General features: G+C 39.5%; 1 protein-coding gene across 4 annotated transcripts in view; it reads right to left on the bottom strand.

Moving 5' to 3' along the window:
• Positions 1–18,430, bottom strand: part of senju (UDP-galactose transporter senju) — a 344,839-nt gene extending 326,409 nt beyond the window's left edge. For 3 of the 4 annotated variants that reach the window (XM_070092210.1, XM_070092212.1, XM_070092213.1), the window contains exon 1: positions 17,337–17,359. In XM_070092210.1, the coding sequence (XP_069948311.1) occupies positions 17,337–17,358 (22 nt within the window). In that variant the 5' untranslated portion in view covers position 17,359. Of the gene's footprint in view, positions 1–17,336; positions 17,360–18,409 lie in introns of those variants that run through there. The other variant, XM_070092211.1, reaches the window with a different exon arrangement.
• Between the last annotated feature and the right edge of the window lie 129 nt (positions 18,431–18,559).

Genomic DNA, 18,559 nt, shown 5'->3' with positions numbered 1-18,559 from the left:
AGTGAGAGCATGCCTCTAGCAAGACAGTGATGGAGTGAATGACAATGAAAGTTTTTCTTTTTTTGAAGCCACCCGACCTTGGTGGGAAATGGCCAATGTATTAACAAAAAAAATAAATAAAAGAATTACTACATAAACCCATTTTGCCATATCTATGTCCAGATTTACTGCTCAAAGCTTATTTGAGTGGGTTGAGCTCATGGCACAGCACAACGGGATCGACCCTGGTTTCAAAGCTGTAATACAATGGGGCCAAAACTGAAAGGGTTAAATGCTAGTCTTTATGCAAGCAGAATAAGACCTATGTATATTTTCCAGCTCAGATACCTCTACTGCCTTAAGGGAAGCCATCAACACCCAACAATACTGTAAATAACAGACAACCATTGACTTGAGTAATGTCAGCATTAGGATTATTTTTGTTGTTTTCTAAGTTCTCATTTTCCACTCTGTCATCTTCTAGTCTTCATGGCATTTGCCTTATTTTTCTCTAAAAAAAAACAAGTATCTTTACTGCCTCTCTTTTGTAATAATACATAACTAAATTTACCACTAAGTAACCTATGTCAGATCCTAAGTAGTGAGTAAGCATTAGTATTAGTCTGCCCAAAATGCTCATGCATGCTACTGCCTTTCTTTGTGCTTAACAGTATTTTATTACATGCAACTTGCACTTTGTATACTACACCTAGGATATCAGGAAGGGCAGGAGACAAGAGCTACTGGACAAGTACAAGTCAGCTACAGTCTTGCCTAGAACGGGAGTGGGCAATGAATGGATGTCTAGGGCAATAGGTGTAAATTGTTGGTTAGACAGGTACTGCAAGGAATTTGCAATCCCATTCATTGATAAATGGGACTAATTTTATGGCAAATGTGATATGCATGCAAGGGATGGTGTACATATCTTGGGCCGGAGTGGTTGCATTAGCCAGCTCGATTGAGGGGGCCATTGCTGACTTGTCTAGGACTTTAACCTGACAGATTTTTGAGGTATGGGTGTGTGTGGGAAACAATCAAGCTGCAATACAAGGGTTGAAAACAGCAAATATTACCAGGATACCTCAGGGATATGTTTCATAGATAATATTCAAAGTAAAGTTGCTTGAAAAGGCAATGCACTTAATCAACAAAGAGTGACAGTAGAGGGCAGAGAGTGACTTAGCTCCCTTAAGGTTTACTATACTAATAGTAGGAGTCTAAGAAATAGGATAGATGAGCTAAGATTACTTGCATGTGCAGGTAATATAGATATCATTGCTATAACAGAGACCTGGTTCAACCTGAAAGATAGAGAAATGCCTCATGAATGCCACATACAAGGCTATAAACTATTCCATTTTGATAGAGTCAACAGGATGGGTGGAGCAATGGCAATGTATGTCAGAGATAATTTAAAAAGTTGTGTTAGACAAGATATAAAATTAGAAGCATCGGACAAAGAATCTGTTTGGCTACAATTTCTCGAAGGTCATGATAAACTAATTTTGGGTGTGATTTATAGGCCCCCAAGTCTTGATAGGGAGTACAGTAAGCTGCTATGGGACAAAATTCATAAGGCATCTAGATATGAAAATATCGTGATATTGGGAGATTTTAACTTTAAGCAAATTGACTGGAACAATATGATAAGAAATCTCGAGTCTAGTGACTTTCTTGATACGATTCAAGATTACTTTTTTAAAACAGTTTGTGACAGAACCAACTACAGGAAACAATCTGATTGACTTGGTTCTTGTCAACAAGGAATCAATAATTAATAATCATGAGGTTAATGATGAGCTTGGGGAAAGTGATCACAAATCACTTAGTTTCAATATGTCATGGAATTACCCCAATAAGTGCAATCAAGTCTCTGTCCCAGACTTCCGCTTGGCCGATTTCATGGGACTGAGAAATTACCTGGGTGGGCTAAACTGGGACGACCTGACTATGGGTCAGGTAGGTAGTGTTGGTTGCCAATATGAAATTTTTCAGAGCATTGGTCTAGCTGCCCAGACAACTTATGTTCCAAGTAGGGAAATTAGATCAACCAAAAATGATCCCAAATGGATAAACAATAGATTAAAACATCTCACCGGTCAAAAAAGAGGCATATACAGGCATATGAAAAGAGGGGATGGGCAGTTAAGAAATCAATATATTCAATTAGAGAGAAATAAAAAAGGGAATAAGAAAAGCTAAAAGAGATTATGAGGCTAAAGTGGCAAGGGATTCAAAAACTAATCCAAAAGGTTTCCTTCAGGTATATAGAAGTAAGATTAGGGATAAGATAGGCCCACTCAAAAGTAACTCACTGAGATTGATAAAGAAATGTGTGAAATTTTTAACTCTTTTCCTCTCAGTTTTTACACAGGAAGATACTAACGAAATTCCAGAAATTATAAAATATGTAGAACAGGATGATGATAACCTATGCATGATTAGGGTAACTAGTGACATTGTCCTCAGACAAATAGAGAAATTAAAACTGAACAAAACCCCAGCCCTGATGAACTGTTTGCAAGGGTTTTATAGGAATGTAAAGAGTAGCTAAGCAAACCTTTTGGCTAGTCTTTTCAACATTTTTTTATTAACACATCAGCTGTTTCCCACCAAAGCATATCACTACAAACTGGCATAGTGCCAGACAAGTGAAAAATGGCAAATGTAATACCTATTTACAAAGCAGGTGACAGGTCCTTAGCTACGAACTACAGACCAATAAGCCAAGGCAATTTGTAGCCATCTTGAGAGGCATAAACTAATTAATGAATCTCAGCACAGTTTTACAAAGCGGCGCTCCTGCCTTACAAATTTACTAACTTTTTTCACCTAGGTATTTGAAGAGGTAGATCATGGTAATGAATACAATAATGTATATGAACTTCAGGAAAGCTTTTGATAGAGTTCCACATCAGAAGCTACTGAGGAAAATTAAGGCACATGGAATAGGAGGAGAAATTTTTTTCTGGGTAGAGGCTTGGTTGACAAATAGGCAGCACAGAGTTTGCATCAATGGGGAGAAATCAGAATGGGGGCACATCAAGAGTGGTGTTCCACAGGGCTCAGTGCTGAGCCCTGTGGAACACCACTGTGGAATGAGGGAATAAACAGCAACATAAGCATGTTTACTGATGACACTAAAATAGGTTGCCTAATTCATTCTAATGAGGACATTAGAGCACTCCAGGAAGATTTGAACAGACTGATGCAGTGGTCGGAGAAGTGGCAGATGCAGTTTAATATTGACAAATGCAAAGTTCTAAACATTGGACATGAAAATAACCATGCCACATATAAACTAAATAATGTAGATCTTAACCCTTTCAGGGTCCGTGCTGTAGATCTACAGCTTTATGTTGAGGGTCCAAACCATAGATCTACACCATGCGCTCAGCTCACTCTGATAAGCTGTGAGCGGTAAATCTGAGCCTAGATATGAGAGAATACAACTATGTGGTATGTTTGCACCACATAAAACAAATCCTGGAGCACACAGTGCATAATGAGAGAAAAAAACTGAGACCGTAATTTTCGATTAAAACAGCAACTTTGCAGTGTTTTCTCGTATGTTTTTTATAATTGTATTTGCGATTTCTTGATAGAATGGAAGGTATTTTACAGAAATAGAGATGATTTTGATTGGTTTTAGTATTAAAAATGGCTCGAAACTGAGCTCAAGGTAGCAGAAATGTTAACCCTTTCAGGGTCGACAGGTCCTGTCAGAGACTTGTTCTCAGGGTCGGCCAAATTTCAAAAAAAAAAAAAAAAAAATTTTCATGAAAAAATAAGAGCTTTTTTTCTAAACATTATAGGCTAAACAAATTTTTTTTACCATCAATACTTACCGAGATATGGAGGTGTGAAGCTGACAGAAAATGTGCATCATGTGGTAACATCGCCGACTGCCGTCACCCGGTATTCTTTTATTTAGTATTTTATGTACTATTTTCCATTATTTTTTAATTTTTCTTTTTCCAAGTAACTTTTATGGCCTGTGAGACCAATATGATCAGTATTTTGTAAGTTATTTCTTTTTCAATACTACACAATAACAGCATAAACACTGTTGTCATTGTTTTGTTTACAGAAAATATTTACACAAACAAACGATATGAAATGTTGTTTATTACTATTTTTCTATATTTTATATACACATACACCTACCATCCGACTTACGACCTGCTCGACTTACGACCACTCGACTTATGACCGTGTTTTTTTGGCCAAATTTCTGGGAAATAAACAACTATTTGTGTTGTACACAGTGTTTATCCTAAACCTTACAGTATAAAATACAGTACTAACAGCATAAAAAGTAAAGTAAAACATGAAATACCAAAATAAAACAATAAAATAAAGTCATTACAAAAATGTGATGTTCATATTCAGTAGTAAAGTTCGACTTATGTCCATTTCAACTTACGACTAGTTTCTCGGAACTGAACTCGGTCATAAGTCGGATGGTAGGTGTATACAGTCACAGGGAATGTTTCTAGAAGTTCTGCAGCCTGTGGAAGTCTTTGAAACATGGTGTCATGCACAGTGGTGTTTTACACTCCTCAAACATAAAACAAGTATTTTTGCGTTGTTGTGGGCGTTTTTGGAAGTATGTGCACAGACGTAACTCCTCTTCTAAGCCTTTTTCTTGAAAGCAGTAGCAGGCAGTTTTACCAGGAAGTAATCACCATGCTTCAAACGAGAAGGAAGTTGTTGAAAATTTGGTGGGCGGTCTAGGTACTTGAATACTATTTGTCTGATGACAGACAAACAGAATTCGCCGTATGGTGGTTTGTTTCAGGTCCTCATCTTATACATATTATAAGCATTCAGCATGGAAATGTTCAGAAGATGGAAAAATAATTTTATGTACCACTTATAATTCTTGCGAACACAATCAGCAAACCCAATCTGCATGTCACATTTGTCCAATGAACGCATATTGAGGGTGTAGTCCATCACAGCTGCAGGTTTTAGAATGGGTTCATTGCTTTCTCTATGCTACCTGCCAGTGTCTGCCATTTCATTAGGGTGAACTGATGACAACAGTGTGACATCTCGTTTGTCATGCCACCGAAATGCCATGATGTCATTGGCAGCAAACGCCTGCACCTCACCTCTACGAGTGCCAGCATCAAAACTGGGCATATGTTTCCGATTTGCACGCACTGTGCCACACACATCTGTCATGTTCACTTGCAAAAAATCACTGAGTGTGGGGCTTGTGTACCAGTTATCTGTATATAATATATGCCCCTTACCAAGATATGGTTCTATCATTGTTCTAACCACATCACCAAAGATGCCCAATAACTTCCTGGTATATTGCAATGTATAACTTCCAGTGTACACAATAATATCCAATACAAGACCACTGTAACAATCACAAAGCACAAACAACTTTATACCAAAGTGTTTCCTCTTGCTTGGTATGTACTGCTTGAAAGAGAATCTTCCTTTGAACAGAATCAAAGACTCGTCAATTACAAGCTTCCTGAAGGGATAAAAATATATATTGAATTTCTCTTTCAGATACACAAACACATGCCTAATCTTATATAACCTGTCATTTCTGTCAGGCCTGGTTTTGTCTGAGAAGTGAAGCATACGTAATAACACAAATCGATTCACTGGCATTATATCACTGAAACCTGGGGTTGCAATCAGGCGGTCTGTTGACCAGTATGATTTCACACTGTGCTTATACACATGTGGCATAAGCATTATTGTGGCAAAGAAAAGATACATCTCAGCCACAGTTGTCTCCTTCCACTGGTGTAGACGTGATTTTGGTGAAAATATTGTGTTTGCCATGGTGTACTCGTAGTATGTGTTGCTTTCCATGACAATACTTTCCAACAGGGGTTCGTCAAAGAATAACTGGAAACATTCCAGTTCAGTGGCATTGTTTCCCAGTGTACAACATGCCCGTATTCCATTTTGGCTTTCATCAAACTGGTGGGGATTTGGAACAAAACAGACAGCTTCCTGCCAATCCCAGGTGCGGTCTGCTGGTGGGCAATGGACAATGACAGGTGGTTGTGGTTGTGGAGGTTGTGGTTGTGGAGGTTGTGGTTGTGGAGGCTGGTGTGGTGGGTGGGTGGGGGATGGTGGCTTTTGTTGTAGATCAGCTGAGGCAGCGGCGTGGGTGGCAGCGTGGGTGGCAGCATGGGCCACTGCTGGTGCCTCACGGCCGGCACCACCACTACAACCACCATGCTCATTTTCCATCCCAATTGCAACAGTATCATCGTCATTTTCACTGTCAGTTCCTGTTGTACAGCCACGGGATGCACTCCTTCCCCTTGGAATAGCATATGGTACACTACCAGAGTGCATATGTCATCTTATATACTGATGCTTCACTGGGGAATATTGCACTTCACTATCATTACTGGAACTAGTTTGAAGAGCTTGTAGTTCATAATCACTATCACTATCATCACAAATGTTAACATCTGAGTCTGGGATTTGGGAAAATAGGAGTTTCCTCTTTGATTCTGGTACAATTGAACGTGAACAAGATGGCCCAACAGCAGAGGTGGAAGGCTGAGGGTCGTCTGGGTTTTCCTCACTATTACCGATATTATGGTCATTAGTTTCGGTCAAAACCTCACCAAAACCTTGAAACTCATCTTCACTGGCACTTCCATCTGTATTAGAACTGTCACTGGGGAACAAAAGTGTCCCAATTCGCCAAGGAGTGAGGAGCTTCTTACCGCGATTCATGGTGGACAAGGTGTACTAAAATGGCGTTCCCACAATGCGCCACTGGGTCCCAGATTTTTTTCTACTGCTCACACCCACCACACAGACCCATTCTCCCACATCTAGGCCTACCAGCCTTTTCTTGCAAGATTTGAAGGCGCTAGAATTTATGCGTACTAGTACGCCCAAAACCCTGAAAGGGTTAAATTTCTGCCGATGTTCAAGAGTAAACAAATGACCTCACACATCTAATACACGCCAGCTGGTGGGTCTAATATACGTTCACAAATGTGCTGATATTATTTATACAATTATTACAGTATTGCATAACAGTAAATATTCTATTTTTTGGTTTGAATAAAAATTCATTATGTGAATTAAAAAATCAAAATGGAATTCATTTGTAAAGCCTGAAAACGTAACTAATGAACAGAGGAAATGTTAGTTTAGTGCCAGGAATGCCTGAACTGTTTATTCTGGACCCTATTTTGAAACTGGAATATTTTGAACTTTACACTAAATTGGCCAAATTACCAATTTCCAATTACTATATTTTGTAGTTAAAACAGCTGAGTTGGTGATTTCTTGTGCTCAATTGACAGAATAGAAATAATACTAGTGAAATAACTAAGAATTTGATCGACTGGAATGAGATAATTGGCCTTAACCCTTTGAGGGTTTCAGCCGTACTAGTACGGCTTATGATCCAGGGTTTTTGACGTCCTAGTACGCCTAAATACTAGCGCCCTCAAATCTAGTGGGAGAAAGCTGGTAGGCATACATATGAAAGAATGGGTCTATGTGGTCAGTGTGCGCAGTATAAAAAAAATCCTGCAGCACACAGTGCATAATGAGAAAAAAAAACTGACCATGTTTTTGGAATAAAACAGCGACTTTGCACTGTATTTTCGTATGGTATTTGTTATTGTATTCTAGTTTTCTTGGTCTCATTTTATAGAATGGAAGATATATTACAGAAATTGAGATGATTTTGACTGGTTTTACAATGAAAAGTACCTTGAAATTGAGCTCAAATTAGCAGAAATGTTCGATTTTTACCAAAGTTCAAAGGTAAACAAATCATACCAAGCGTCCAATACACGTCAACTGGCGAGTCTAATATTCTTTCACAAGTGAGCTGATATTATTTATCCATTTCTACACTAATGCAGTAGTCTGCATAACACTAAATCTTCTATTTTTTGTAAGAATAAAAATTGAAAGTGGAAAGCCAAAGGAATATAAGAGGGGCCTGGGGATGTGACTAACGAACAGAGGAAATGTTATTTTAGTGCCAGGAATGTCTATCTTGTTTATTCTGGACCCTATTTGGAAACTGGCATCTTTTGAAATTTGTGTGACATTGGCAAAATTGCTAAATTCTGACCACTGTATTGGATAGTTGAAATCAGTAAATGGGTGATTTCTTATACTCATTCAATAGAAAAAATGGAGTTCTAGAGAAATAGTTATGATTTTTGTCAACTAGTACACAGGAATTAGCCGAAAGTAGGGTTCAAAGTGGGCAAAATCGTCGATTCGTAAACATCATCGAGACTGCTAACTTCGCGAGAGCATAATTCCGTATAATTCCATCAAATTTCATACTTTTGGTGTCATTATGATGGGGAAAAGATTCTCTATCTTTTCACAAGAAAAAATAAAAAATTTTTTCGAAATTTGGCCGACCCTGAGAACAAGTCTCGGAGAGGGCTTGTCGACCCTGAAAGGGTTAAATGGGAGTCAAAGTTGGCAAAATCACTGATGCATAAATATCGCTGACACATCAAAATTCGCGAGAGCATAATTTTGTCAATTTTCAATCAAATTTCGTACTTTTTGTTTTATTACCTTCAGAAAAAGATTCTCTACCATTTCATAAGAAAAAATAACAAAATTATTTTTTGAAAATTCTTGGACACTGGTGCACACTTTGAAATTTGGCCTTTGGACCCTGAAAGGGTTAATATTACTGACTGTGAAAAGGATTTAGGAGTTCTGGTTAGCAGTAATCTAAAACCAAGACAACAGTGCATAAGTGTTCACAATAAAGCACACACAATCCTTGGTTTCATATCAAGGAGCATAAATAATAGGAGTCCTCAGGTTGTTCTTCAACTCTATACATCTTTGGTCAGGCCTCGTTTAGATTATGCTGCACAGTTCTGGTCACCGTAATACAGAATGGATATTAATGCACTGAAAAATGTACAAAGAAGGATGACAAAGTTGATCCCATGTACCAGAAATCTTCCCTATGAGGACAGACTGAGGACCCTGAATCTGCACTCTCTAGAAAGGCATAGAATTAGGGGGGGATATGACTGAGGTGTATAAATGGAAAACAGGAATAAATAAAGGGAATGTAAATAACATGCTAAAAGATATCTAGCCATGACAGGACTCACAGCAATGGCTTTAAGTTGCAAAAAAATCAGATTCAGGGAGGATATAGGAAAGCACTGGTTTGCTAATAGAGCCGTGGATGAGCAGAACAAACTCCTGAGTACCGTCATAGAAGCTAAGACGTTGTGTAGAGTTAAATATAGGTTGGATAACTATGTACATGAGTGGGTGTGGGTGGGTGAGAGTTGGACCTGACTAGCTTGTGCTAATAGGACTGATGCCATGCTCTTTAAGTGGATGTGATCTGACATGACTAGGCAAGTTATTGGTTTAAGCCGAGAGGTGACTTGGACCTACCTCGCATGGGCCAGTAGGCCTGATGCAATGTTCTTTCTATCTTATGTTCTTGTTTCCTTTTGTTTTATGAGATGCTCTTCCTGTATTTGTAACCAGTGCTCCTTTTTAGTTCTTCATTCTATCCACATCCGAGTAGTTTAATTTTTTCTCCACTGAGCATCATGTGATTTTCCATTGCACAACTTTCCATGTCTTCTACCAAAGCAACTTTCTCAGTTCTGGTCATCGTATTACAGAATGGATATAAATGCTCTGGAAAACATACAGAGGAGGATGACAAAGATGATCCCATGTATCAGAAATCTTCCCTATGAGGATAGACTGAGGGCCCTGAATCTGCACTCTCTCGAAAGGCGTAGAATTAGGGGGGATATGATCAAGGTGTATAAATGGAAAACAGGAATAAATAAAGGGGATGTAAATAGATAAGATAAGATAAGATTTCGTTCGGATTTTTAACCCCGGAGGGTTAGCCACCCAGGATAACCCAAGAAAGTCAGTGCGTCATCGAGGACTGTCTAACTTATTTCCATTGGGGTCCTTAATCTTGTCCCCCAGGATGCGACCCACACCAGTCGACTAACACCCAGGTACCTATTTGCTGCTAGGTGAACAGGACAACAGGTGTAAGGAAACGTGTCGGCTGAAAATTTCCAGCCAAGACAGGACTCACAGCAATGGTCTCAAGTTGGAAAAATTCAGATTCAGGAAGGATATAGGAAAGCACTGGTTTTGTGGATGAGTGGAACAAACTCCCGAGTACAGTTATTCAGGCTAAAACGTTGTGTAGTTTTAAAAATAGGTTAGATAAATACATGAGTGGGTGTGGGTGGGTGTGAGTTGGACCTGACTAGCTTGTGCTGCTGGGTCTGGTGCCGTGCTCCTTCCTTGAGTGGAGGTGGCCAGACTGGGTGGGTCATTGGGCTAATCCGGGGGGTGGGGGGACATGGACCTGCTCCGCATGGGTCAGTAGACCTGTTGCAGTGTTCATTCTTTCTTATATTCTTATGTGCGGGATATTTGTGTAATGATACAAGGCTGTGGCAGAAAAATAGGCCAACAAAAATAAATTTTCTCCACATTTCTTTCCAGGGTTTGGTTAATCCTTCAACTGCAAATAAGTGTGAACTCAACTCAATGAATGAAAAAATTATGCCCTAGCAAATTTGATGAGCTAGTCAACACTGTCACTTGTTAACAAGCTAAATCATTAACTGACCTAGAAAATGTCAGAGAAATTCAACAAGAAATGCAAGTAACAGTCACAAGACAAAGTAAAAAATGAAAAAAAAATAGGTTGAAGTGCAAATAAGTTCTCTCAAATGAAAAGACTGAAAAAAAAAAATCATTAACCCTTTCAGGGTCGACAGGCCCTCTCCGAAACTTGTTCTCAGGGTCGGCCAAATTTAAAAACAAAATTATTTTTTCTTAGGAAAAGATAGAGAATCTTTTCCCGATCATAATGACACCAAAAGTATGAAATTTAATGGAAAACTTACGGAATTATGCTCTCGCGAAGTTAGTGGTCTCAACGATGTTTACGCATCGGTGATTTTGCCCACTTTGAGCCCTATTTTCGGCCAATTCCTGTGTACTAGTCGACAAAAATCATAACTATTTCTCTAGAACTCCATGTTTTCTATTGAATGAGTACAAGAAACCACCCATTTACTGATTTCAACTATCCAATACAGTGGTCAGAATTTAGCAATTTTGCCAATTTCACACAAATTTCAAAAGATGCCAATTTCCAAATAGGGCCCAGAATAAACAAGAAAGACATTCCTGGCACTAAAATAAAATTTCCTCTGTTCGTTAGTCACATCCCCAGGCCCCTCTTATATTTCTTTGGCTTTCCACTTTCAATTTTTATTCTTACAAAAAATAGAAGATTTACTGTTATGCAGACTACTGCATTAGTGTAGAAATGGTATAAATAATATCAGCTCACTTGTGAAAGAATATTAGACTCACCAGTTTACGTGTATTGGAGGCTTGGCATGATTTGTTTACTTTTGAACTTTGGTAAAAATCGAACATTTCTGCTACTTTGAGCTCAATTTCAAGGTACTTTTCATTGTAAAACCAGTCAAAATCATCTCAATTTCTGTAAAATATCTTCCATTCTATAAAAGGAGACCAAGAAAACTAGAATACAATAACAAATACCATATGAAAATACAGCACAAAGTCGCTGTTTTATTCCAAAAACACGGTCAAAGTTTTTTTTTTCTCATTATGCTCTGTGTGCTGCAGGATTTTTTTTATACTGCGCACACTGACCACAAAGACCCATTCTTTCATATGTATGCCTACCAGCTTTCTCCCACTAGATTTGAGGGTGCTAGAATTTAGGCATACTAGTACGTCAAAAACCCTGGGTCGTAAGCCGTACTAGTACGGCCGAAACCCTCAAAGGGTTAACTGGAAATCACGCATTAATATTTTCTTAGTCTCCTTTAACCCTTTCAGGGTCCAAGGCCAAAATCTGAAGGGGTGCCCCACGTCCAAGAAATTTTGAAAAAAATAAAAAATATTTTTTTCTTACAGAATTAAAGATAATATTTTTGTGAAGGTAGGAAAAAAAAATCTAATCAGTACTTACCGAGATACAGAGGTGGGAAGTTGACCCAAAATGACCGGGTGGCGGCAATATCAGTGACTTCCGCAAAATCGCATTTTTTTATGTTTTTTTTTTGTACTTTTTTCTTTTCTTTTCTATTTTCTTTTTCTAATAACATTTGTGGCCTGTGAGACCAATATAATGTATATTGTATAAGTGTACACTCATTGTATTCAACACAATAACTGCACTAATTTGTTTATCATTATATTGCTTACAAAACTTGTTTACAAGTTTATTGTAAACAAAATGATGAAAATATTAGTGCGGTTATTGTGTTGAATACAATGGTACCATATAGTACCATATGGTACAATGGTGCCATAGGGTGCAATGGTACCATATAATACAACTGTACCATATGGTACAATGGTATCATATGGTACAATATGGTACAATGGCACATGATACAATGGTACCATATAATACAATGGTACCATATGGTAGAATATGGTACAGTGGCACCATTTGGTACAATGGTACCATATGATACAATGGTACCATATGGTTCATTGTACCATATGGTACAATATGGTACTGCTGTTTTCAACACAATAAACACACTTATATTTTCATCATTATTTTGTTTACAATAATTGTTTACAACAAAAATATACAAAAATGTATATTAGTAATGTTCTATTATATATTTACAAATGTACAGGAACTGGACATGTTCCTTGAGGTGAATGACAAAGTGCTTTGTCTTGGAAACTGCTGAGTCAGTAGCTAGCTTGTGTCGCCACTCACTCAGTCATGGCTGGTGACTTGTGCCACCAACACCTACTATTGACCATATGGTACACGGTATCATATGTTACAGGGTACCATATGGTACATTGTACTATATGGTATAGTGTACCATGCAGTACAGGAAAACATATGGCACAGGGTACCATATGGCACAGGGTACCATATGGCACAGGGTACCATATGGCACAGGGTACCATATGGCACAGGGTACCATATGGCATCCTAGGATTTTATACATATGCTGCTATGTATAATAATCCATGTAATTGTATTTCTGTACACCTGAATAAACTTACTCAAGCGCATGTGGCATCATAAGTAAGTTTATTTAGGTATACACAAATAAAGTTACATAGAATATTTCAGAACACCAATGCGCAAGCAGGTCTGACGATACAAGGAATGCCTGTGTACAACACCGTAATTCACACAACCACTTGATAAACTACAGAAACTCAAGACTTATCGCCACAGAAGACAACACTCAATACCGAAGAATCCTGGAATCATCACTTATTTCTACATCCGACAACTTCAACCAGAATAGTGGCTTCTATAACATAGCTGAACCACTTGCCAAGAAACTTCTTCATCGCTATCCCACATAAGAGCATAGGAATGGAAGAACACTGCAGACGGTCTGCTCACAAACTTATCCAATCTCCCTTCCATGCTACCCAAGATTTTAGACTCTGTAACCCCACTCGGTACATCATCAGATGCAGCATTCTCCACCTGACCTCAGCATTCTGAACCTGACTATAAATACTCGCGTACCTTCCACCCCAGGTAGATCTGTTTGTGACTTGAAAAAGCCCACTCTGTGGGCAAAACGTCAATAAAGGATCACATTATACTGCATATGTGTTTATATTTCCACAGGGTCCCTGTACCCTGTACTATATGGTACAATGTACCATATGGTATAATGTACCACATGGTACAATGTACCATATGGTATTATGTACCATATGGTACAATGTACCATATGGCACATTGTACCATATGATACCATTGTACCATATGATACCACTGTATGACATGGCACCAATGTATCATATGGTACCATTGTAACATATGGTACAATGGTACCATATGGTTCAAAACCATAGAATTCCTCTTCAGCTCCACTTCCATCAGTCTTAGAACTGTAAGTTGTGAAGAGGAGAGTTAGAATTCGCCCAGAGAGTGAGTGGGGAGTGAGAGCTTCCTTGCCGCCAGACACGATGAGCAAAGCTACTTTGGTGGCGTTCCCACAATGCCATGCAGCCGTCCAGATTTTTTCTATAGTATGCACACTGACCACCCAGACCCATTCTCTCAAATGCAAGTCTACCAGCCTTCTCGTGCTAAATTTGACGCCGCTAGAATTTTGGCAAAGATCTACGGTTTGGACCCTCAACGTAAAACCGTAGATCTATGGCATGGACCCTGAAAAGGTTAAATACTACCAGATAAAATGGAGCATTAACAGTTAGCCAATGCCATTGTTAGCAACCCTTTGACTGTCTCCCACATAGAGGTATGTCAATGAGGCCAGTGTTGCTTATGTAGCTCTGTGTCTTAATCAAGGTGCCTCCTAATATGATGTGATCAGTAAATTTTGGCCTAGACATGAGAGAATGGGTCTGTGCAGCGGGTGTGCACAGCTTAAAAATAATCCTGCCTAACACAGAGCATGATGGGAACAGCTAGCCTCAAACTTTGTGTATGTGTTAAAATAAGTAACTTTGAGGCATATTATTGGGTGGGGTTCATGGTTTAAGTGGTGGTTTCTTAGGGCTATTTAATAAAGCAGAAGAATACTAGTGAAATGGAAACAATTTTAGTTGCTTTCAGACCAGAAGCGACCTGAAATAGGCCTCTAAGTGGAGAAAATATTCAATTTATGGCAATCTTCATGAGGAATTGTACAAGCCACTTCATCTCCCCCACATTCTGCATCATGGACTTTTACTAGGTCTGGTCCAATTATTAGGACAACCTAAATTATGAGCAAGCATTCTTCGATATATTTTATAAGCTAAGAAATAGGCAGAAACTTTGATGTTTTGAATGACAATGGATTCAAAATGGAAGACATGTTCTACATAGGAGAGGCCTGGAAGTATGATTAATGAACAGACGAAAGGTTGCTTTATTTCTCTCCCATACATACCTTGGTTGATGAATAGCATCATGTAGACCTCTCCCATACATAACTTGGTTGATGAACAGGATCATGTAGGTCTCTCCCATACATACCTTGGTTGATGAATAGCATCATGTAGACCTCTCCCATACATAACTTGGTTGATGAACAGGATCATGTAGGTCTCTCCCATACATACCTTGGTTGATGAATAGCATCATGTAGACCTCTCCTATACATAACTTGGTTGATGAACAGGATCATGTAGGTCTCTCCCATACATACCTTGGTTGATGAAGAGCCTCATGTAGACCTCTCCCATACATACCTTGGTTGATGAGCAGCATCATGAAGGTTTCTCCCATACATATGTACCTTGGTTGATGAAGAGCCTCATACAGGTGTCTCCTACACATACCTTGGTTGATGAAGAGCCTCATGTAGACCTCTCCCATACATAACTTCATTAAGAACAAAAGAACATAAGAAAGGAGGAACACTGCAGCAGGCCTGTTGGCCCATACTAGGCAGGTCCTTTACAATTCAACCCACTAACAAAACATTTGCCCAACCCAATTTTCAATGCTACCCAAGAAATAAGCTCTGATGTGAAAGTCCCACTCAAATCCAACCCCTCCCACTCATGTACTTATCCAACCTAAATTTGAAACTACCCAAAGTCCTAGCCTCAATAACCCAACTAGGTAGACTGTTCCACTCATCAACTACCCTATTTCCAAACCAATAATTTCCTATGTCCTTTCTAAATCTAAACTTATCTAATTTAAATCCATTACTGCAGGTTCTCTCTTGGAGAGATATCCTCAAGACCTTATATCCCCTTTATTAATACCTATCTTCCACTTATACACTTCGATCAGGTCTCCCCTCATTCTTCGTCTAACAAGTGAATGTAACTTAAGGGTCTTCAATCTTTCTTCATAAGGAAGATTTCTAATGCTATGTATTAATTTAGTCATCCTACGCTGAATGTTTTCCAATGAATTTATGTCCATTCTGTAATATGGAGACCAGAACTGAGCTGCATAATCTAGGTGAGGCCTTACTAATGATGTATAAAGCTGCAGTATGACATCTGGACTTCTGTCGCTTACACTTCTTGATATAAATCCCAGTAATCTATTTGACTTATTACGTACGCTTAGGCATTGCTGTCTTGGTTTAAGGTTGCTGCTCACCATAACCCCCAAGTCCTTTTCGCAATCTGTAGGGCTAAGTTCTACATCATTTAACTTTAAGTGCTAGGGTTATGGACACTCCCGAGCTTCAGAACCTTGCATTTATCTACATTGAACTGCATCTGCCACTTTTCTGACCAAGAATAGAGTTTGTTTAAATCCTCCTGAAGTTCCCTAACATCTACGTTTGAATCAATTATCCTACCTATCTTTGTGTCATCGCCGAATTTGTTCATATCACTAGTAATTCCTTCATCAAGATCATTGATATATATTATAAACAACAACAGGCCCAAGACTGATCCCTGTGGAATGCCACTTGTTACAGATCCCCACTCGGATTGATGAACAGCATCATGTAGGTCTCTCCCATACATACCTTGGTTGATGAAGATCTTCATGTAGATCTCTCCTATACACACCTTGGTTGACAAAGAGCCTCATATAGGTGTCTCCTATGCATACCTTGGTTGATGAAGAGCCTCATGTAGACCTCTCCCATATAAACCTTGGTTGATGAAGAGCCTCATATAGGTGCCTCCCATACACACCTTGGTTGATGAAGAGCCTCATACAAGTGCCTCACATACATACCTTGGTTGATGTGCAAGAAAGGTATAAAATACCGACAATATGAAAGTTAAGACACATGTGCAACATCTGGATATCTTTATTGTAGATGTTTCGCCATCCAGTGGCTTTATCAATACAGATTCTAGGACATAATAGGAAGACAGTAGAACTATATACAAAAGATGAGGTAATCAGTCCCTCGGCCTTGGAGTTAGTGTTCACAGCATCGTGGTGGAGGAGAATCTGGAGCAAAGGCAAGAAGACTGGCGGTTATATAGGCGTCAGTGGATAGGGACGGGCAGCAGACGAGGGCAGTCACTGGTAGGCGGGATTCCCCAGTGGAAGTAGTTCCTTCCCAAAGAGATGGGTTAGTTGCAGCAGCCGTGAACCAAGATTCCATGATGTTGCAGTGCTGTGAACACTAACTCCAAGGCCGAGGGACTGATTACCTCATCTTTTGTATATAGTTCTACTGTCTTCCTATTATGTCCTAGAATCTGTATTGATAAAGCCACTGGATGGCGAAACGTCTACAATAAAGATATCCAGATGTTGCACATGTGTCTTAACTTTCATACCTTGGTTGATGAAGAGCCTCATACAGGTGCCTCACATACACACCTTGGTTGATGAAGAGCCTCATACAAGTGCCTCACATACATACCCTGGTTGATGAAGAGCCTCATACAGGTGCCTCACATACATACCTTGGTTGATGAAGAGCCTCATACAGGTGCCTCACATACATACCTTGGTTGATGAAGAGCCTCATACAGGTGCCTCACATACATACCTTGGTTGATGAAGAGCCTCATACAGGTGCCTCACATACACACCTTGGTTGATGAATAGCCTCATACAAGTGCCTCACATACATACCTTGGTTGATGAAGAGCCTCATACAGGTGCCTCACATACATACCTTGGTTGATGAAGAGCCTCATACAGGTGCCTCACATACATACCTTGGTTGATGAAGAGCCTCATACAGGTGTCTCACATACATACCTTGGTTGATGAAGAGCCTCATACAGGTGCCTCACATACATACCTTGGTTGATGAAGAGCCTCATACAGGTGCCTCACATACATACCTTGGTTGATGAAGAGCCTCATACAAGTGCCTCACATACATACCTTGGTTGATGAAGAGCCTCATACAGGTGCCTCACATACATACCCTGGTTGATGAAGAGCCTCATACAGGTGCCTCACATACATACCTTGGTTGATGAAGAGCCTCATACAGGTGCCTCACATATACCTTGGTTGACGAAGAGCCTCATACAGGTGCCTCACATACATACCCTGGTTGATGAAGAGCCTCATACAGGTGCCTCACATACATACCTTGGTTGATGAAGAGCCTCATACAGGTGCCTCACATACATACCCTGGTTGATGAAGAGCCTCATACAGGTGCCTCACATACATACCTTGGTTGATGAAGAGCCTCATACAGGTGCCTCACATACATACCCTGGTTGATGAAGAGCCTCATACAGGTGCCTCACATACATACCCTGGTTGATGAAGAGCCTCATACAGGTGCCTCACATACATACCTTGGTTGATGAAGAGCCTCATACAAGTGCCTCACATACATACCTTGGTTGATGAAGAGCCTCATACAGGTGCCTCACATACATACCCTGGTTGATGAAGAGCCTCATACAGGTGCCTCACATACATACCTTGGTTGATGAAGAGCCTCATACAGGTGCCTCACATACATACCTTGGTTGATGAAGAGCATCATACAGGTGCTTCACATACATACCTTGGTTGATGAAGAGCCTCATACAGGTGCCTCACATACATACCTTGGTTGATGAAGAGCCTCATACAGGTGCCTCACATACATACCTTGGTTGATGAAGAGCCTCA

This window comes from Cherax quadricarinatus, chromosome 38 (genome assembly GCF_038502225.1).
Source record: "Cherax quadricarinatus isolate ZL_2023a chromosome 38, ASM3850222v1, whole genome shotgun sequence".
Lineage (NCBI taxonomy): Eukaryota > Metazoa > Arthropoda > Malacostraca > Decapoda > Parastacidae > Cherax > Cherax quadricarinatus.
This window is presented reverse-complemented; position numbering and strand designations above follow the sequence as displayed.